At 45.3% G+C, this 20,539-nt stretch overlaps 1 protein-coding gene across 1 annotated transcript in view; it reads right to left on the reverse strand.

Moving 5' to 3' along the window:
* Positions 1–13,947, reverse strand: part of LOC104553654 (cytosolic phospholipase A2 epsilon) — a 30,962-nt gene extending 17,015 nt beyond the window's left edge. Inside the window, exons 1-6 of the mRNA XM_061998568.1 lie at positions 13,921–13,947; positions 13,426–13,461; positions 8,509–8,581; positions 5,080–5,216; positions 4,159–4,290; positions 3,479–3,519 (exon numbers count right to left, since the gene is read on the reverse strand). Coding sequence (XP_061854552.1) covers positions 3,479–3,519; positions 4,159–4,290; positions 5,080–5,216; positions 8,509–8,581; positions 13,426–13,461; positions 13,921–13,947 — 446 coding nt within the window. The remainder of the gene's footprint in view (positions 1–3,478; positions 3,520–4,158; positions 4,291–5,079; positions 5,217–8,508; positions 8,582–13,425; positions 13,462–13,920) is intronic.
* Between the last annotated feature and the right edge of the window lie 6,592 nt (positions 13,948–20,539).

Below are 20,539 nucleotides of genomic sequence, written 5' to 3' on the forward strand. Positions count from 1 at the left end.
TTTCACCAAAGAAGCTGCATTTTTTGATAGCTGTGTACAAGCCACGGCTTCTTTCATGTCAGGTGCAGCCTCCCCTTCTTCTAGGAGCTTCCACACAGTGCAAACTACTTTCCTCAGCTTTCTAATGATTTCTTTCTCTTTCAAGCATGAGGGATGAAATACTCCAATTAAAATAAAACCCTGCATTCACCTCAAAGATTCTTTGGTTGTCATCCTTCTTGACTTCAAACTTTTGCCTGCTGTGTGTTCCTTGAGGTGCTGTAATCTCCTGCCACAAACACAACCATGACCAGACCGTTTGGCCTGCAGTGGATGGAGATTTCAGCCTACTCAGAGTTCCCTCAGCTTAAAGCAAACAGCTAGCATGAGCTGCTGATGTCCCCTCACACATGGGGGGAAATGCCTCAAAAATAACAGAGCAGGAGTACAGAAGGAAAAGAAAAAGAGACTTTTATTTGCTAAAAATCACTTGTTGTGCCGTATTTCCACAGTTAACATTCAACTTGCATGCAGCTTTTTGTACACCTATTTACATTTGCTTGAATGGACTTTGTTTTAAACATTGTCTTTCACATTTGAGAAAAAAAAAAGGAAAGGGAGGGGGAGCTGAGGTGAAGGGTTGTGTAAGAGTGGTTCTTCATTCTTCTAAGAGCTGTGAGATGCACGTCCTCAGTTTGAGACTCCTGGAAGACAGAAAGGGGTCAAAAAGAAGCTCGAGCAGATAGAGCAAATACCTTGGGGTGCACAGCCCTCTACTTGGAAACTCAAAGTACCTTTTAGTTCATCAGAAGACTCTTGGTGGCCTCTGAATAGCTGGTGTGGGCCTCAGAACAAGTCAGAGGGGAGGGAGATGTTGAGCGAGCGGAGCCACCTGGTCCAGCGGGACTCAGTCGCTGCGGTAACTCGCACAGGCTCCCGCTGATCTTGGACCCTGCCAGTGGAGACAGAAGGGAGAAAGCCCACATTACCACCAAAAAAACACCCCCACTGAAGTATGCAAATCAGCAAGCTGTGTACAAGGGCCTTACCTTGTCTCTCAGTGCTGCTCAAGGGCAGCAGCTCTCGCTGGGCTCGTGTTATGGGGCCCATAAAACACTGGACGGGTGTTTGCAATCCCTTGGCTCTCTTGCTTGGTGAAAAGGAACTTGGAGGAAAGGAGCATGCCTTCCTCTCTGTGTTGTTAGGAGCAAACATCTGGCTCTCAGTGACTGCCACAGAGAGGTGAGTATCTGCAGGTTCTGCAGGAGTGGCATATAAGTCTGAGGCAAAACGAGAGAGGGCATTCGTCTTGCAGTGATGGACACCAAGCTACCAGAATGAAGATTTCCTTCCATTTCCAAGAACAGATCATGGGAATGAATGCAGAAACCAATTTCACACAGCTCACCAATGGATAGTGAGGAAATGTTTGCAGCATCCATTGGTAAGGGTAAACATGAAACACAATTTCTGCAGCGAGGTCAACAGGCAAACAAAAATAGCAATGACAAAGTCGCTCTTAGAGGTGTGACCCAGGAAACTTTCTTGGCCTGGGATTACATTTCATGTGTGATATTACTCATCTGAAATGCTGGAAAGAAAGAACAGGCTGATACAGTGTATTTTGCAACTGGTAAAGTCAGGAATGAAGATGGAGAAGGAATGAAAAACTACTTCAGATAAATAGCGTCAGACAAAACGTGCTGGGAACAATTGTTCATCTCAGAGACAAACTGCCATATTCACTCTCCAAATGTATGTTCTCACTGTTCCTACCACAACACCAGATTGGTAGAAGCTGTCCCACTTTGGTTAGTTGCACTTCTTGTTGCTGCTGTGATTGGCTCTCCCACAGTGAACATTAATCTCTGTCAACACTTGTCCCGTCAAGCAACGCCAAAAGCCCTGGCCAAAACCTGTTGATCTTGTTCAACACAAGAGAGATCAGTTTGCTCCATAGCTTTCTGGTGACCTATCTCAGCTCCTTCACTTCAGTCTCTCAGATCTTTTCAGTCCCAACCAGTAAAATTCCTTCCCCAGGCAGCACCTGCAGAAGTTGCCACATTTCTGACTTGATCTATTGAACTTGTCTCCAAGAAAAGACAATTGGCTGCAAGGTCCGAGGGAAGAGTTTGATACAGAGCCAGTGCACACATGTTCCAAGACCCGTTCCAACCTCCATCCCCATATGCAAACCCACTCACACACAACATCCAAGCCAGACATCCAACCTGGACCTCCTTCATCGTGATTCTATGTACCAGCATCCTCTGACTTCCAAAGGAAGACCCTAGACAGGCCATTTGGGACACTCCCTTCCCCATTGCCAATGTCACTGATGTCAGGACACTCCTTGGCTGTGACAGCTACTATTTCTCTTGTCTTTGCTGCACCTTCTGCCAGTTTTGGTGCACAGCAAACAACAGGCTACCCACCCTGGTGAGTCTGTGAGTAGCAATAGGAGATTCTGGGACTGCTTTTGTGCTTGTGAGCACTGGGATCTCTTTCCTTGTCCATTCATAACACTCAGCTACTACCCTTTCTCCAGCAAGTCTCAGCTTCTCTCTTTGAATAACATGTTGTTTATAGTCTTCACCAACACAGTGTCCTGCTAGGCCTCCTGAAGTGCCTCAGAAGCCTTGAGAAGGCCCCAGCAATTCTACCCCTCCACTAACATGGTTTTAACAACACTTGCCCCAGCAATTCTACTCCTCCACTAAGATGGTTTTAACAACACTTAGAGTCCAATAGCATGGATTAAATTGGTAACAGAAAGCCTTTCAAGTGACTTCCTCACAGTCATAAAGCACATTATGGACAGGCCAGAACACTCATGATCCTGCACCAGACTCCTCCTCCAGTTAGGGCATCAGGCTCTCAGATTTCTCCACACTTGTCCCCTAAACAGTCAGCTCCAACAGCTTTCCAGCCTAGCAAGTGAAGGTAGTACTGCTGCTCCTCCAGTTCTCCTGGTTCCTCAGTTCTTAGCCTTCCACAGGGATCTTTGTTCCTTGCTTTATGCAGAGTATGCAGTTCCTCTTACTGCTGGAGCTGAGACTCAAGTCCACCACAGCTCCCCATGTGCATCCAGACAAGCTGAATAGATCAGCTCACACAAGAACACTTTATAATCCTATGGATTTGAAAAGCCAGATTGGAAGATATTGAGGCTTGGCACTTCTAAGGGTCATAACCCAATGAATATTGCAACTGCCCTCATACTGCCTTGTGTATTGGTTCATGCACAAAAGGAAAACAAGGAGGAAGCTGGTGCTCAGCAGGCAACAGTCAGACAGGACAAGAAATGACACTGCCAAATATTTCACTCCTAAAAATACTCTGAAATCCCCACTGATTGGATTTGAATACAGCATCGAGATGTCACTTGCAGCCTATAGGTTTAAGCAGCACTGTCACATGTGAACCACCTCTCCAGATGGTTTCAATCTGTTTTACACTGAATGCAACAAGTGGATTTAGAATGGAGGACTCTACTCACGTGTTCTGCAGCGTGAACTCCACCTCCAGCTCCTCCCGTGCCTGAAGAGGTGGGGAGGGGGAAAGAAAGGCATATTCATTCCTTTTCCTCACAGCTTTCAGCACACCAGTTACATATCATTTGTAAAACACATCTTTAGAAAGGCACCTGAGAGAATTCCTATCAGAATCATTTGAACAACAAAAGGAAACCCCCAATCCCTGTGGTGCCAACTGAAAACACTGATCTTGAACTCAAAAAGCAGGTGCTAAAAGTAGCTTTTGGAAATCAAATTGCAGCAGGAACGTGCAGACATAGCAACTGCTACTCTGCCAAAACAGTCACCTTCCAGATTCTAACCCCCCCCCCACTCAAAAGGAATCAGCTGCTTTAATATCATTACAACATAAAGTGGTTGAAAATTCAGATCTTAGGTCAAGAGGCAATAGATTTGCCAGAAATGTTCAGGATTAAAGCATCAGGTAATTAGTTCAAGTCAGTTCCATCCTAGATTGTTAGCAGAGAGACTTGTTCTTAACAGAAACCACAACAGAACACTCACACAAGGACTTTAAGTCTTTCTTACAACAGCAGCTAAATAGAGTTTAAGTAGATTTTTTGCTATAAAGACACACTGTGAAAGGATAGATTTAGATGGAAGGAAAGAGTTTGCCTCTGGTCTCCCCAGCTTCGTTGCTCACCTGTGGATTCAGCTGAAACTTCACTCGAACAGTGCGTCCCACAGTGAGTTTATCTATGTCAAAGAGAACTGTGCAGAGCTCATCATCCCTGGTGACCGTGTCTTCATCACACACCTTCAGCTCCAACACGTTCTGCAAAGACAGGGTAAGAATACCATGGGCTTACTTCTATATCTAAGAGCTCCATAAGACAGGAGAACCTCAAGGCTATGTTTTCCTCCCTCCCCTCTCCAGTTTTAGGGGGAAAAGGAGAAAGAGAACCAGCAAAGGAAAGGGATTTGGGAGTATTACACTTCACATTACTGATAACTATACACACACAAAGGAGGTTTGTCTGCCTGGGGAAACAAAACAATACAAGCAGGTCACACAGGACATTGGTGAATTGGTGATGAGCAAGTGTATGAAATATTTCTACACTCCTTTTATGGCATTTGGCATCAAACAGGCACATGAGGAATGTTTAAAGGATTTCCTTTCCATCAGAATGAGCTGATTTAACAGTTACTTTGGTGTGATTTTGTCTTGTGTCTCACTTGTGCATGGCAAGATGACAAATAGATTAGTAAGGACATATTCTGCAGGGCATTTAATTGCTTCTCACTGCTTCAGTAAAGCAGATGTTAAGGTAAGAAATAGCTATAAGAGAACAGTAGCAAGCAGGATGCAATCATAGAATCATAGAAAGGTAGGGGTTGGAAGGGACCTTTAGAGATCATCCAGCCCAATTCCCCCTGCAGAAGCAGGTTCACCTAGATCAGGTCACATAGAAACATGTCCAGGTGGGTCTCGAGATTTGCTGAGGAAGCTTTAACACCTCCATTGTTTGGAAATGAGATGTGTGCTACTCAGGTTATTGCAGCTGTGCATCATCTGACCATCTGCAGACAGAAAATGCTCCAAATCACTGCAGTTCTCTACCTTGACTCGACGGTCAATCTTGTAGCAGAAAGCTTCATTCCAGACAGGGTTTTTGCAGTTCCTGATGGTTCGGGTCCTGACCTTCTCAGTTGAGGCAGTGGGAAGCCACAGTGTCACATAACAATCTGAGAGGGTGACTGTACAACGAGAAGAGGAGCAGAGATGTACCCTGAGAAACGTGCACTGGGCACATTTAACTCTAATTAAAGTTATACATTAGAGAATTTCTGCCTAAATGAGGGGTAACTAACACAACAAAGTTCTCCTGGGGAAACAGGAACATCCTCATACCTTTGCCATGCTCATTCCCACTTTTCCACTCTCACTCAGACTTGTTTCAGAGCATTACTTGGTATCTGCAATAGCCCTGTGCTCTACATGCAGCAGACATCCACGCTGCATTTAGCTTTCTATTCATGGCTAATCCAAATCACTGGGGCAGGGTGATGCTGATAAAACATGAGAATATCTGCTACTCTGTGCCCTCTGCCATGCATCATTGCATCAGCTCTAGTTTGGATCCTCAGGCAACACACCTTACAACATGAGCTGCAGAGAGACTTGTTTTCCAGCGTTTCCTCCCTAGATTTGGTACCCGAACTAAGTGGAAGCATTTATCAAAGCACTGACTTAAATGGAGGGCAACTGATTCTTCTTCCCCTGAAATAAACTGCCAGAAATGAGACTTGCAGAAGCTTGCTGCAGATGCTGATGGCCTTTCTCTCATCCTTATAATGCAATACACATCCTCCTTATCTTACATTAGCAATGCTCAACCAGTCATCTCCCTCCCACAGGGGCTTTGTGAGTCAGAAGAGGTCAAGCAGTTCAGCCCATAGTTAACCCCAGCATCACACTCAGAACCTCTAACAGTGCTGTTACATCATATTCAGCACCATTTTCTTCACATATTTCCTCTCTATCTTTCAGTAACAACTACAGGTTTGGGTTTTTCTCTGTGCCTTTATCATACAGTTACCCCAAAACCTCGGTGATGGCTGTAGGAAGGAAAGCATTTCCACACAGTGCCCATAAGGCAAAGCTGCTCAGGAAAGCATGACCCATCAGATGCTCAGCTGAGGCACAAATTTAGGCAGATTCAGTGGTTAAGAGTGATGAATGCCAGAGTTCCCATTTGCAAAGGGCTTGAGAGCCACTGATGAATGCACAGGATTAAGCAAATAAGTGGTGGATGGAGAGCTGCTGAATGACAGAGCCCAGAGTGGGCTGATCAATGGTGATCAATGGCACAGAGTGGAGTTGGAGGCCTGTGGCCAGTGGAATTCCACAGAGATGGGTTCTGGGGCCAGTCTGGTTCAACATCTTCATCAATCACCTGGATGAGGGGACAGAGGGACCCTCAGCAAGTTCCCTGCTGGCACCAAAATGGGAGCACTGGCTGATTCGCCAGAGGCTGTGCTGCCATTCAGCAGGATCTCAAGTGGCTGGAGAGTTGGGCACAGAGGAACCTGCTGAGGTTCAACAAGGGCAAGGGCAGAGTCCTGCAGCTGGGAAGGAACAACCCCCTGCACCAGCACAGGCTGGGGGTGACCTGCTGGAGAGCAGCTCTGCAGAGAGAGACCTGGCAGTGCTGGTTGATAACAAACTAACCATGAGCCAGCAATGTGCCCTCGTGGGCAAGAAGCCAATGGCAGCCTGGGATGCATCAAGAAGAGTGTGAGCAGCAGGTCAAGGGAGGTTCTGCTCCCCCTCTGCTCTGCCCTGCTGAGGCCTCATCTGGAGTCCTGTGTCCAGTTCTGGGCTCCTCAGCTCAAGAGGGACAGGGAACTGCTGGAGAGAGGCCAGTGCAGGGACACCAAGATGATCAGGGCACTGGAGCATCTTCCTTATGAGGAAAGGCTGTGGGACCTGGGGCTGTTTAGTCTGGAGAAGAGGAGACTGAGGGGGGAGATCATTAACATTTACAAATATCTCAATGGTGGGTGTCAGGAGGTTGGGGCAGCACTTTGTTCTATTGTAGCAACAGGACAAGGGGTGATGGGATGAAGCTGGAACACAAACAGTTCCACTTAAATATAAGGAAAAACTCTTTCCCTGTTTCAGTGAGGGAGCCCTGGCCCAGGCTGCCCAGAGGGGTTGTGGAGGCTCCTTCCTTGGAGGGCTTCAGGATCTGCCTGGACACGTTCCTGTGTGACCTGACCTAGGTGACCCTGCTTCTGCAGGGGGCTTGGACTGGATGATCTCTAAAGGTCCCTTCCAACCCCTACCATTCTATGATTCTATGAAGTATATTGAGAAAACTTGAATGACTTGCCCAAGATCTTATATTGCAGTCAGTGCCAGGGTCCAAAACACAGTCTACATTTCCAGGCCTATACCTGTATCTATTCAAATTATCTTGCCCTGGAACAACAGTAGGAAGAAAAGTCTTTTCAAGCATATTTATTCTTCACTGGTGAAGTACATAGCAATGTGAGAATCCAAGCCCTAATAGAAAGATTCACTTCAGTAAACCAGACTCAAACACTTCAATAAGAAGAAAACAGGGGGGGAAATGATTTGAGTTTCTTCAGAAATCCAACTTTCTGATGAGAAAACACTCTGGCTGAAACCTATTCAAAACTCTCTGATAGCTGCACTTTAAATCCTTGAGATGCCCAAGTTCTGAACTGGGGGCATCTCAAGGAGGCAAAGGTATGATATTCATCTCTTCTTGAGACCAGAATACAAGGCAATAGAGTAATATGATGGTGCATTGATGAAGAAAGGCTGCACAGTTCACTGTGGGAAGGAGTGGCTGTGAGCAAATTGTTCCTGGGGAGCACAGTCACAGTGAATTGGAGCTTAACCAGGGCAACCTGCTGGAGCACACAAATGCACACACAGCATGGTTTTGCTTGTACTGCTGGCTTTTTCACAGTCTTTCCTACTACTGATGACTTGACATTTGCACAGGATCATAGGATGGTAGGGTGGGAAGAGACCTTTAGAGCTCATCCAGTCCAACCCCCCTGCAGAAGCAGGGTCACCTAGATCAGGTTGCATAGGAACATGTCCAGGTGGGTCTTGAAGCCCTCCAAGGAAGGAGCCTCCACCTCTCCTTGCTTCTGCCCAGACATTCTGTGGGGAATACCCATCTTTTGAGTAAGAAAGGACAAGAGTTTTCATCCCTTCAAGAGCAGCCTCCTGATGAAGCAGCTAAATCTGATGCCACAAGAGTAGGAAGAGGAGTCCCACAGTGAGGTGTGAAAGCAAGAGACGAAACCCATCACACGCCTCGCTTGAGTTACCCCTCCTCACACTTCAGAGCAGAAAGCATCCAGAACCTCAATAAAACTCATTCTTGCAAACTTGCAGCAATGCATCTTTTATTCCTACACTCTTTAAGAAGAGTGACATTGAGCAAACAACATCTTCTCTCCTTTGGAAGAGGCTTAAGAAAGACGCGGCAGTGTCAGAGGTACTCACGGAAATCTGCCTTCCGGACGTTCCTCACCCGTAGGATTTTGACAGTGAGCAAGTTGAAAGGAGATACTGGTCTCTGAATGACAATTCAGCAAAAGAGAAAACAGCAGAGAAGTCATTGAGGTGAATATTACAATCTGTAGGCACAGGCTACTGCAACCTTAAAGTTCTAAAGGCGTGGATAGAACATCCATCATTTCTCGAAGCAACAAGAACAGCTGGAACAACTACACAATTTTTTGTCCCAGAAGCCTTTTGAGGCCTGAAACAGAAGGAATAGATTCCAAAACCAGCAGCCAAGCTGAGGGTTGTGTGCTGAGACCTTTGTTTGACAAAGAGCACTTCTAACACCACTCCGTTGTTATCCCGATCGACACCCCTCCAGCAAACACGTGCGTGATCTCACCTCTCATGTGCCACTGCCTGCAATGGAACCAACTGCCTCTGGGACACCAAACACTGTCACAGGAGTTGTGCAAATGGAGCTAAGCAAACACCATGCACCAGCAAAAGCAACTGCACCAGCACAAGCTGCCATGCACAGACTGAGAAGCCAGAAAGGCAACTGACGGGGACAAAGGTTCTTCTCATAAAGACTCTGATCCATCTCCAACCTTCAGTTCTGATTTCCAGCAGAAAGCTACAGAAGTCTTTCCAGAGATGAGCTTGGGAATCAGCTCACAACTCCACTAGGTACCAGATAGCTTGGGCTTAGAGATGATAATACTCTAATATCTTGTAACCCCCCCATGGCTTATTCATCTTCGTGTTCCTCAGGCTATAAATTCACTCCCCATTTCACCTCAAAGGTAAGTACTTAACATCTTCCTCACTTCTCCCACATTAACAGCTCCTCTGTTTCACAGGGACCATCTTTCCTTTCAAAAACATCACATGTACAGTTATCATCTCTCAGCACTTGCTTAAAACTGGTACTTAGCTTTGGGGCTACTGACTTTGCTTTGGAAGAGAAACAGATGTTTGGTGCTTAACAACTTGTCTAATCTTTCTACCTATACCATTTGGTAAGAGCAGATGTCAACTCTTATCCATAAACCCTCTCACTCCTGCACTCATGGACATGCTACATCCTAATACAGGGTCCTAACACAAGCACATGGGCTTTATGACTTTGCATCTCAAGTGCCTTTGTTAGTCCTAAGTGGCAGAAGTAAAGACAATGTACTGATGAAGATGCAGAGTTGTAGGTGAGATAGCAGCAGGAGATGAGACAGTACAGTCACTGACAAGGGCATCTTTGTTCTGCATCACTTTTACCTATCCAGACTCTAGCACAAGGCACAATTTCACAGTGCTCAGTTTGCAAGCCCTTGTACTGTCAGCTGTGGGCCAGGTCAGCTGTCTCAAAGAGCACATCACATCTCTGCCTGCTTCATTATCACAAGGGAGACCTTGGACAGACACACTGAAAGAAAAAAACTGGTTCTTTTGGGGGGAAAAAGGAAGAAAGAAGAATATATCACATTCCCAAATGAAAAGCAATCAAAAGGCATCATGCTCAGACTACATAGCTGAACTGCCAGGTCTACCTCTCTATATGCATGAAATAGAACTGGGTAAAACACAGGAGCATTCCTCAGTACAGGGACCAACAGGCAAGGCTTGTCTGTCCCTGCCAAATCTACTGATGTGTTTCCTAAACTGATGCTTGGTCCCTGCTTTCCCACCTGATACATTCTAAAGGTTTTTGCTCTCAGCAGTGCTACTGCAGCAGAAGAGGAGCATATCCTTACCCAGGAAGGATGGGGCTTGCATCTCTTGAATACAGGACAGCCTTCTAGATCCCATATAGGCTGTATTTCCATCTATATCTGAGGGAAGCACCATAATGACTAGGCTTGACACCACTTCCAAGGGATAATCTTTTGTCAGCTCTTTGAAAGCAAGCATCTAGACCTCTGCTTTGTGCAGCTCATGTTGATAGAGGTATCTCCCTGCAGCTCTACACAGAGATAGGTTCTAAGGAGAGTGTTTCTGTGCTCAGCTGGCCCCATCCCCATAAATGTACCTATTTATGCAGTTCCATGCTACAATTTGTTATTACAAACATATCAAATGAAGCCTCAGTGGGTTGTAAAGTCTGTTCCCACACTGGAGACTTGGAAGCCAGACCTCAAAGCTTTAGGTCAAGTTTAGCTGTCCAAGCCACACAGAAAAACCACTAGAGGGGATTTTAAGCTAGATAATCTGCTAGGAACAACCAATGAACTTCCACATCTTCCCCTTTAGTGTGATGATGCCCATGTTGCAGGCTTGGTAAGTTCTGAGGCCACAAGCCTCCCCAGGTCAGTCCTTTACACACACTTGGACTTTCAGCTTCTATATTTATGCCTGCTGAGAGGTGATTGTTACCTCAGAAACAGGAAACACAAGCCAAGCATTTGAATAATCACTGCTGAAACTACTTAAATACATGGGTTGCAAATGCAGGACTTGGTCACACTGGCCTACGTCACATCAAAAGTTCAATTAAGTCTTGTGGCACACTTGTGCAATCCTGGCATATTTAAGTCCTAAGGAAGTCAATAGGAGTGTTCACATGCATTAGTGCTCATCCATATGAATAAGAGTTACATAACTGGGCTCTGAAACTGCTCTATTTCAGTCAAATTCCTCTCTTAAAGGTCTTTTCCAGAGCGTTTTTCTTGAGGAAACTAAACACACACAAGTTGCACCAAGAGAAAAAGCAGTGAAACATTAAGTCGGGTCTCTTTGAAGCAGAGCACTCTTCCCTTAGGTTTCTCTTCAAAAAGGAACAGGAATCTCACCACTGTTTTAAGGAGTAAAAAAAACCTGAGCCCTGACAGAGTTGAAAACACAGAGCTTTGCCTTGCTTCTGAGCTGGGTCGGGTGTGTAGCACCTTCTCCTTTCAAAGAGTTTGGGAGCTTCAAGGGCAGGCAGGATTTCATTACATCACTGTGTCTACCACCTCAGGTAAAGTCAAATGCACAAGAACCACTTGATTTCACCCATTTTAGAATACCCCACAGCTGGGTCTTATTAAGTCAGTGGAAGTCACTGGGGTTGTTCCAGAATAAAGCCAAATGGAGCAGCAGTGACTTTCCAAGAGCTGGGTAAAACCTGTGTGGCTTCAGACTGCTGCTTTCATGGGACTTGGCTTCTCTCCCTGTTTGCAGCTCCAGAGCTGGACTTGTGTGTTACAAGAAATCCATATCTTAGAAGAAAAAACAAGCCAAGCATCTCCAAACTGCAACACTGCTCTGCTCAAGACCATGCTAGCCTATGTTGTTGTGATATGACACAGTAACTGCAGTGATCTAGAAAGGATCCCTTTTTTTAACCTGTCAGCTTAAGGACACCAGCAACATTTTCTCAGTCAAGATGTTATGCTTTCCCTTTAATTTAAAAGCTCACTCAAGTTTAAATCACAAACATCCCACAATCTGCCCTGAGACTACCTCTGACAATGAGAGCTGATTTCCTTAAGTGAGCCACTGAGTAACCAAAAAACAACTCAGATATACTATGTTCATCTATTTCCCATCAAATATATCAACTTATGTAGCAAAAACAAAAGAAAAGGGCTTAGGTCCCTCAATTTTGACCTCAAGGAGCTCCAGGTCCTACTCTAAACGGTATGGACTGTGTTCAGGTTGGTGCTGACACCCTACATACCCTAAAGGGGCACAATGAACTGCCCAGGTCTCAACAACCTACTACCGATGTAAAAAGCTCAAAGGATAAAAAATGGAGTGACCCTCTAAGCTAATTGGACTAAAAGCACCAATTCTTATAATCCTGGCATACTCCCTGGGGGCTGTGAGACTATAAACAGAGGCCTAAACATCATTTTAAAGGCTACTTTTTGAAGCAACTCTGCAAAGTCTTTGCTTTGCCACAGCATCTCGCTTTGTGGGTGGCTCTCAGGGGGAAAAAATCCATCCTCAGATACCATCAGTAACAGCAAACCATGAGGAGCAGACTAAATTCATCACCATTTGGAAGGATCTCTGTACAACCACAATCTCCCACATGGAACCAAAGCCCCAGAACAAATCAGGATGGACAACCCCAGCATCACTGACACAGGGGCAAGAGCCCAACCTTTCCAACTACAGATCCCCAGAGAGTTTTATAGCTGGTATTGGTAGCCCCAAATCCATTCCAAGTGTCTGAAGCCAGCCCCATCTTGCTGCCACTGCCATTGTCACTTGCTGGCTCCTAGTGGCTTATCTGATGTATTTTCCTCTATGCTAGCAGCTGATAACATGGACATCTGCTAACTGCCCAGAGAGTTTGCCAGTACAAAGAATTCATCCCCACTTCAGCCTTTACAAAACACCTTGTTGCTCTTTTTTGCTCCACATTCAGGGAAGTTTGGGCACTGCTCCCAACTCCTACCAGGCTGATAAGACTGGGCTTGTTAGAAGGCTGAACACAACACACTTAGCTCCTACTTTTACCTGGTTTAATGCTGTGCTTTTAAACACCAGAGCTCTACAACCAGATCATTGCAGCACAAAGGACAATCAGCAATGCTAGAGCACTGAGAACAACTGAAAAAGCTGCTTAGGTAGAGCTTGCTTGTGAAGGAAGAGCTGAAGGCAAGTGGGTGTTTCACCCAAAGAAAGCCAAACACAAAATAAAAGAGGAGAAAGGATGGATATAGGTGAAGGACAAAGCATCCCAGGGCTGTTACAACACCTACTCACACCACCACAAGCACCAGGCACCAACCTAAACCAGCCTAGTTGGACTTTAAGGGCAGCCAAGGTGCTATTTCACTGACAGAGTTGAAGTCCCAGCTCAGCTTTTGGATGTTCAGTAAACACTGCAGCAGTTTTGCCCAGAGCCATTGAATTCCTGACATTCTTTCTGGTGATGTACATTGAGCACTGGGTAACCTTTAATGAAGGGCCAAGCTAATGACCACCTACCGTTCTCACCGCTGGTGCTGAGGTGCTCGAAAAGGTCTAGGAAAAACAACACAAGGCAAAGTTAAAACTAAACTCCATGGTCAGCTCCCTGTTTTAGGCTGACATTTCAGAACATCTTGCCATTCAAAGCCACACTTGGAGCTACACTCGCCAACAACACTCATTGGGTGCTCTACCGACCACCAAACCCATCACAACCCTATTCCAGCTTCTTATTTCCTTGCCATGAAGCTTTTCCTCTTGAAGAAGATACAAGAAGCAGCACTGTGAGCCCTCAAACACAGCTGGAAAATGCAGATTCTTCTTCTTTAGGAGACTAAAGAACAAGACTAGAGACAACTCATTCATGCCACCATGAGACCTGAGGACCGGCAAACACACCGTGTGTGGATCGCCTGGACATCTCAACCAGCTGGTTCTCATCTGTCATCAACTCAACTGGAACATCAGAAGGTTTTACCTCGCTTCATGCTTGTATCTGCTCCTTTTACTTACCTCACTCGAGCTTAGATTTGATCCCATTGCAGCCCCAGTTGCATAGAAGTCCAATGGTAAAAGGTACTGAGTGGTGGAGCTGGCAGGAACTCCTCATGCAGATTAGGGGTGGAGGAATAGGGATTTTTATGACAAGGCTCTCCTGCCCCACCCCTTCATTATTCCCAGTCATCAGGCAGTCCCCTCCCTGCTTCCTGCAGCCTATTGGAGCACCTCGACTGAGCCAGCACAACCAGAGGCAATGTCTCTTCTAGCTCCTGGGATGTGTAGGGAGACACTGAAAGTCTCTTTTTTACCCATTTGTTGAAAACATTGGTGCTGATAAAAACTCTGGCATTTATGCAGCAGCTCCAACACCTTGCAAAGCACCTGAGAGGAATTAAATCACAGCTCTTGGAGTATCATAGTGCATCATAGTGCAGGGTAGTGGAGAAGAGATCTCAACAGCTTCTTCCCAAACCATGAGCTCAAATATCTGTGGCAGACATAATGCAGCAAGGTGAGTGACCTCATTGCAATGCCTCAGCTAAGTGATTGCAGGATTCATGCTCCCCTGAAGCTACTTGGGGCATCTTTGTGCCACCCAGAGTGACCATGCCACATGCTCAGTATTCCTTGCCTGGGTATTTAGTGTACAGCTAGAAACAAGGCAGTTCATCCATGTGCAGAAGCCTTGGATTTTAAATGCAGTGAGGGAGAAGGGAGGAGCTACAAGCAGTAGATGAAACTTGGGGGTGGAAGGGTGAGGCAAGAGAGAGGGTTGTGCTCTGCAGGGCCAGGGAGTGCAGGAGTTCACCCATCCTGTGAGCTCACTTCAAAGGGCTCTTGTGTGTGCTCAGTCTCCCACAGCAGGCATCATGTAGGAAACACTGGGGCACCCTCTCTGATTCCTCTTCACCCTGGTGTACAGTGACTCACTGCTTGTCAGAGCAGCAAGCTACAGCAGCCCTGAATTAGCACAGATGTGCAAGCTGGTAGATTTTGGAGCATGTAAGACCAGAGTCCAGCTCTGCCAGGCTCTTTCCAGCCTCTCTGCTTGCTGGCAGGAGGCAGCCAGTAACTCACTCTTGCATCACAGGATCAAAGTGATTACTTTAAAACCCATCTCCTTCATATTGATGAACACTTCAAACTGCAGGGGATGCTGCCTAAATGTGCCAAGGAAGCCTGTATCAAAGCAATTCTGCCCAGAGGAAAAGAGGAGGTGTTGTCCCAGGAATGTCACCAGAGCAAACCCCTCTTTTTACACACAGATCACTTCATTCTCTGTTCCTGTGTGACACACACATGATTGTTCAGAAGGTCTCACCCAAAGTGTGCAGTGCTACTGTCTGGTGGTTCCCATCTAGAGCATTTCATAGCCTGCTACTCACTCCATAGTCACACTTCACACACAACCAAAAGAAAATGGCTCATAAATAACCTGCAGCATCCAAAATGCTCCTAGAAATAAGAAGCTAAAGGTGTTTCCAATGGACATGAGCATCTCTACTCCAAAGCCTAGATATCTCCCTCTCTGTAATACTTCATATCTCATACTTAGGGACACATTTAGGTGGAGCAGCCACAGCTGAGAATCCCTTGTGCTCTCACAGAACTGGTCACACCAGCTTTTGAAAGAAAAAGGCTTCCTTGGAAAAACTCCAGTGCTCAAATTGGAAGTGGGAACCCACTTTCATTCAAAATGTCAGCAAAAGCATCCTCTGACCAAAGAATGAGGGTGGGTTACCCAGCTCAGCTTCCCCAAGTTGTCTCAGCAGATACCTACATGCATTTAAATCGTCCCCAGCTCTTTCAAAGTCAATACAAGACCTCCCTGGCATTATAAGATCCATAAGTGAGACAGCTCTTCACAACACTGTTGCAGAGTCAGGGCATCTTGCCTGCTGAAGGGTTTCCTGATCTTCAGGTTATTTTTCTCTCTTTCTCAAACTCCTGTGGCCATTGCCATCACCAAGCCATGTCCCCAAGTCATTCCTCCTCTCCTTCTCACAACCACCTCCAAGTTTTGCAGCTGACATCTTCCCTTAACTACTGCTTGCCCAAGCCACACCAGAAGTTTTTAGAATACATTCTCTTTCCAAGCTTTGTGCCAGTCAAGAATTACCTTCTCAGCAGTTTCTTTTTCATGTAGTAAGTTCATGATAGAACTAAGCACTGAATGCTCATAACACCTGCAGCAGTCAATCCTCAGCATCACTGGGAAAGCTTTATCTGCTCATGGTTTATTCACCAGTGTCTATAAGGAACACACCATCAGATTCAAAACCAGTTGTGATCTTCCAGTTTGTCTGAAGTTACCCCAAGTCTGAAGAGCCATGTGTTGGCTCTTTTGGACAATCAAAAGTAAGAGTAAACAAAAACCACTAGTGATCTTCACAGACATGTTACTTACCCTCTCACTTTGCTTCTCAAAGCCCAGAGAGGCTGTGTTAGTGCTGGAGGAACACACAGCAGTCTCTTTCAAAGACTCTTTGAAAGTCTCTTTCAAAGCTCTAAGCAACAGCAAGGAAAGTAAAGTGAAGATCTCATTTTCCTCTGCTCTCCATCTACTTTGCATTGCACGTGCATATGATTTTGTATCTTCATTAAGGCCAAGTGGGGCAAATATAGCTGTCTTGCTGATCTAAGGCACTCAAAACCCATCTAAATTACCTTGTTGCAAGCACTAGTTTCTCCAAGTCGATCCTCAGGTATACCTAAGTGCAATAGCTTGCTGGTGGCAATAAGAGCTGTATCCAATGTCCCACAACTACCTTACAGATCACCTTGTCACCTTTTGACACTTTGGGACTACAGAAGTGGGTGACTAATAGGGGATTTCATGTTAGTGCAAGAGGAAAGTATTCTTGTGCCACCACCTTTGGGATGACAATGGGAGCTGGTCACCATTTAAACACTTCAAACCTAAAAAGAAAGGTAAATGCACAAAAGCATGTGAGAGGTGTTACAAAATAATAGCCAGGTGTCAGGTTAGGGAAAGAAATACTCAGAGTTAACAAGCAAAGGCAATTAGTAACCAGATACAGCGTCAGAGCTGCAGAATTTCCCTAGCTCTAGCCTTGCAGTTTGTTTTCATCTGTTAAATGATTTGGTGAGCTAAAAAACCCTCACACAGACCTCATCCTAGTGATCCAACAAGGTGTCAAGCAGCCCAAGTCAAACTCCAGTTACACAATGGAGCCAAGCTCAATCATCTCCCCACACAAGAAGGTTTACTATGGATGAAAAGTGAACCTCCTTCCCCATGGTATGAGATTTCAGCCTTGGCTAGATGCTTCTTGGCCTGCTGCTAATTTAAAGCAACTGTCTGGCTTCAAAACAAATCTTTAACTATCACAATAATATGTTGGCATTTTATTTGCCTGTTTGCACATGCAACCTTCAAGAGGCCTGTCCTTCAATACTCTACAGCATCCTTCATGTTTTGGGTCACATAAGGTCAAAAAAACCCCGTCAGGTGAGATGTAAGAAAGGATTTCCTATGAAAGGACTCTTGGAGGAGATGATGGGGGCACAGGAGAGAGGGAAAAGTCTGCATCATCCACTTGTAAGCAGGAAAGACCTTAAACCTCAATCTGAACTCAAAGCCCTGAGAATGAAAGGTGCAAAAATCAGAGAGGAGAGAGACATCACATTAGCTGATCAGGGTGGGGGAAGATCATCCTTTTACTTAAGGTACTGTTCTGATGATGACATATGTGAAGGAGGGCTTGTGCTTTCAAAAGACTGTTGGGAAACTCGATTAAAATGACTCCACATGCCTTTGACACGTTTTGGAGAGATACAAATCTTGCTCCTCCTACTCAGCTCACCTGAAACAATCAAGGCAGTTTTTGCCAATCAAAAATCATCAGTAAAAGCAGTGGCCCAGCTGTTTCAAATCCATGCAATCCTGCCTTCAGCTGTGTTGCAACACAATGTCAGATGCCACCCTCCTCTCTCCACAAGCAACAGATCCCAACCTTTACACCTGCCTCTCCCTGTGCTCTGTAGATCTCAGCAGCCAGCAGCATCTCTCCTGACCTTTGGCAGGACCAGACTGAGGATGCTTCATCTTTCCAGGTTCATTGAATGCTTCAGACACTGTTCAGACAGCTTCTGTTCTTCTTTCCTAACCCCATCAGACCACAAGCACGAGGAACACCAGCCCCAGCCCCTGTCAGCTAATTAGCCACTAATTCCTTTAGCTTAAATGTGGCAAAACACATGGCCCAGGACCTTTACAGGGAAATCTTGAGCCAATTTGAATCTGAACCAATTCTCACAATATCAGGAAGTCACCTCAGAGTCACCATCTAATTAAGGGGGTAACTTCACCAACACTCAAGCCTGAGAGATGTTTGAGGCTTAACAGAGCTAGAAAGATTCACAGCTAATTGTCTACAGGATTGTGCCATCACATTTAGCAGGGTTTGGGAGACAGGTCACAATCAGGTGCTTTCAAGACAAGAAATTGTTGTTGACCTACCTGGATTTTAAGGGGAACAATTATGATGCCAGCACTGAATTCCTTTGAAAAAGCCAGCTGATAGGTCACTGAGCCTCACTTCTTACCTTTAAAAGCAGCACCAAGCTACTGGATGTCCCTCCTTTGTTGTTTTTGATAGCTGGCAAGTCACTTGAACACACCTCTATTCATCAGGCATTTTACAATGCCTTTCACCATAGAATCACAGAGTGGTGGGGGTTGGAAGAGAGATCATCCAGTCCAACCCCCCTGCCAAAGCAGCTCCCACCTAGATCAGGTCACACAGGTAGACATCACAGGATTCTGAGGTATTGCTGCAATGCAAACAGCATGAACAGGTTTTAAAGAGACAGAGAAAGCCTTTTCTATCCCAGACAAGAGTCCAAAGTGAGTCCCTTGTGGAGAACTCCCAAGGTGAGCCCACGGAGCTTGGTGAGCCCAGGGTGAGCATTACCCTTGTGGAACGTCAGGTCCTTGGAGCCAGGTCCCAGCTTGGAGCACCAGCATCTGTCTGACTTTCCTGCAAGTCAAAATACCAAGCTGCTAAGCAAGACAATTTGAGCAGCCTAAGATTTTTCAAGTGGCTTGCTCAACAGTCACAGCATTTCTTCAAATGAACTCTCTTTCCTCAGCTCATCCTAAACCATCCTAATTTTCTGCGTGTGTTGCCAAAAAACTCACATCATCACCACACCTTGAGTGAGTAAAGCTGAAGGCCCAGGGCCAAAAGTGTTGCAACCAGTAAAAAACCAGTCAGTGGAACACACCAGTCACAAGCTGTGCTGCCTCTCTTGCATCTACCTGGAGCTGTACAAATGGATCTTGAGAATCTTTTGACACCTGGCCAAAAAGTCTAACCCAATGGTTAAAAACCTCATTTCACTCTTGTTGAAAAAGAAACTTATGAACATAACTGAGCTGCCAGAACATCTTCCTTGTCTTCTTTGCTCCCAGAAAACGATTGTCTTCTTGCTGGTGAGACATAACATCAAATGATCCGAAGCAAAGGCCACAAGGAGAAGGTGAAAAACTGGCTTTCTGGTTAAAAAAAAGCACAGTTGAAAGATTTAACAGCAACATTCAGGAAGGTTTTATCCAGCTGTTGGACTTGGCTACCTTAGGTCTGTGAAAAAGAGGTGCAAAAGGTTATTGCCAACAGTTTTCTCTTCTAAAGGTAGGCTTGTATTGGTACTGCAGCAAAGCTTGGTGAGAGGCAGCTGCTAGCCTTGTCTCATTGATTGAACTGATGCACAGAACAAGGACTGCCTTAAGACACAAAGCACCATGTTACCTCCTGCTTCATCAGCAGAGAACTGCAAGTCTGGATGACAGAGCACATACAGTGTGTCAGCCAGGTGCTGCAGTCCCTGCTACTCCATAAACACCTTGCTGTTTGCAAATACCTCTATTTGGACTCATCACCCTCTCATTATCATCCCAGCCACCTGCATTCTTAAAAGCAGTTTCCTTCCATTCTTTTATCTTCTACTGTTCAAGGGGCAGCTTTTCTTCCATCCTCCCCCCAAGGTCATTAGCAAAGCTCAGGGATGCCTTTTGTTTTTCCTCTCAGTATTTGTGGAAGAAGCATTTTTCCCTCAGATCAACCCACTGAGACCACACAGCTTGATTAAAAAAACCCCACACTTCAACAACTGTGTTTATAAGACTCCTATTTTAATCAGACTAGGCATAGGTTCTTAGTATTTGAAATACAGCCATGGCACTGCCTGTGTACCTATACATATATATTTATACATAAACTATTCTATACACATAGATTTTCTCCTTTATATGCCTGTACACACAAGAAACAATAAGATCTAAGGATGACCATTCCAATAGGCTTTCTTAAACAAGCATTTCTCCCAAACAGGTATGAAAACCTCAAGCACACTCTTCCCCTGTCTGTGTTGTGGATGGCAGGGGGAATAGAGCTGTAGGAGCACAGAAGCTAGAAGCAGCATCACTCAAAAGGAGTATCACAGAGCTTGTTGCCATCACAAATAGCTGTGAGCTTGCAGCAGATAAACAAAGGAAGACATGGTTATGGCTGTTCAAACTGTTTTTTTCCAAAGCCATTAAGTGTAGGGTATGAAATCTTAACTGAGGAATCTTAATCTCAGCTTCAAAAATCTACTTGGTAAGCAA

This window comes from Colius striatus, chromosome 6 (genome assembly GCF_028858725.1).
Source record: "Colius striatus isolate bColStr4 chromosome 6, bColStr4.1.hap1, whole genome shotgun sequence".
Classification (NCBI taxonomy): Eukaryota; Metazoa; Chordata; class Aves; order Coliiformes; family Coliidae; genus Colius; species Colius striatus.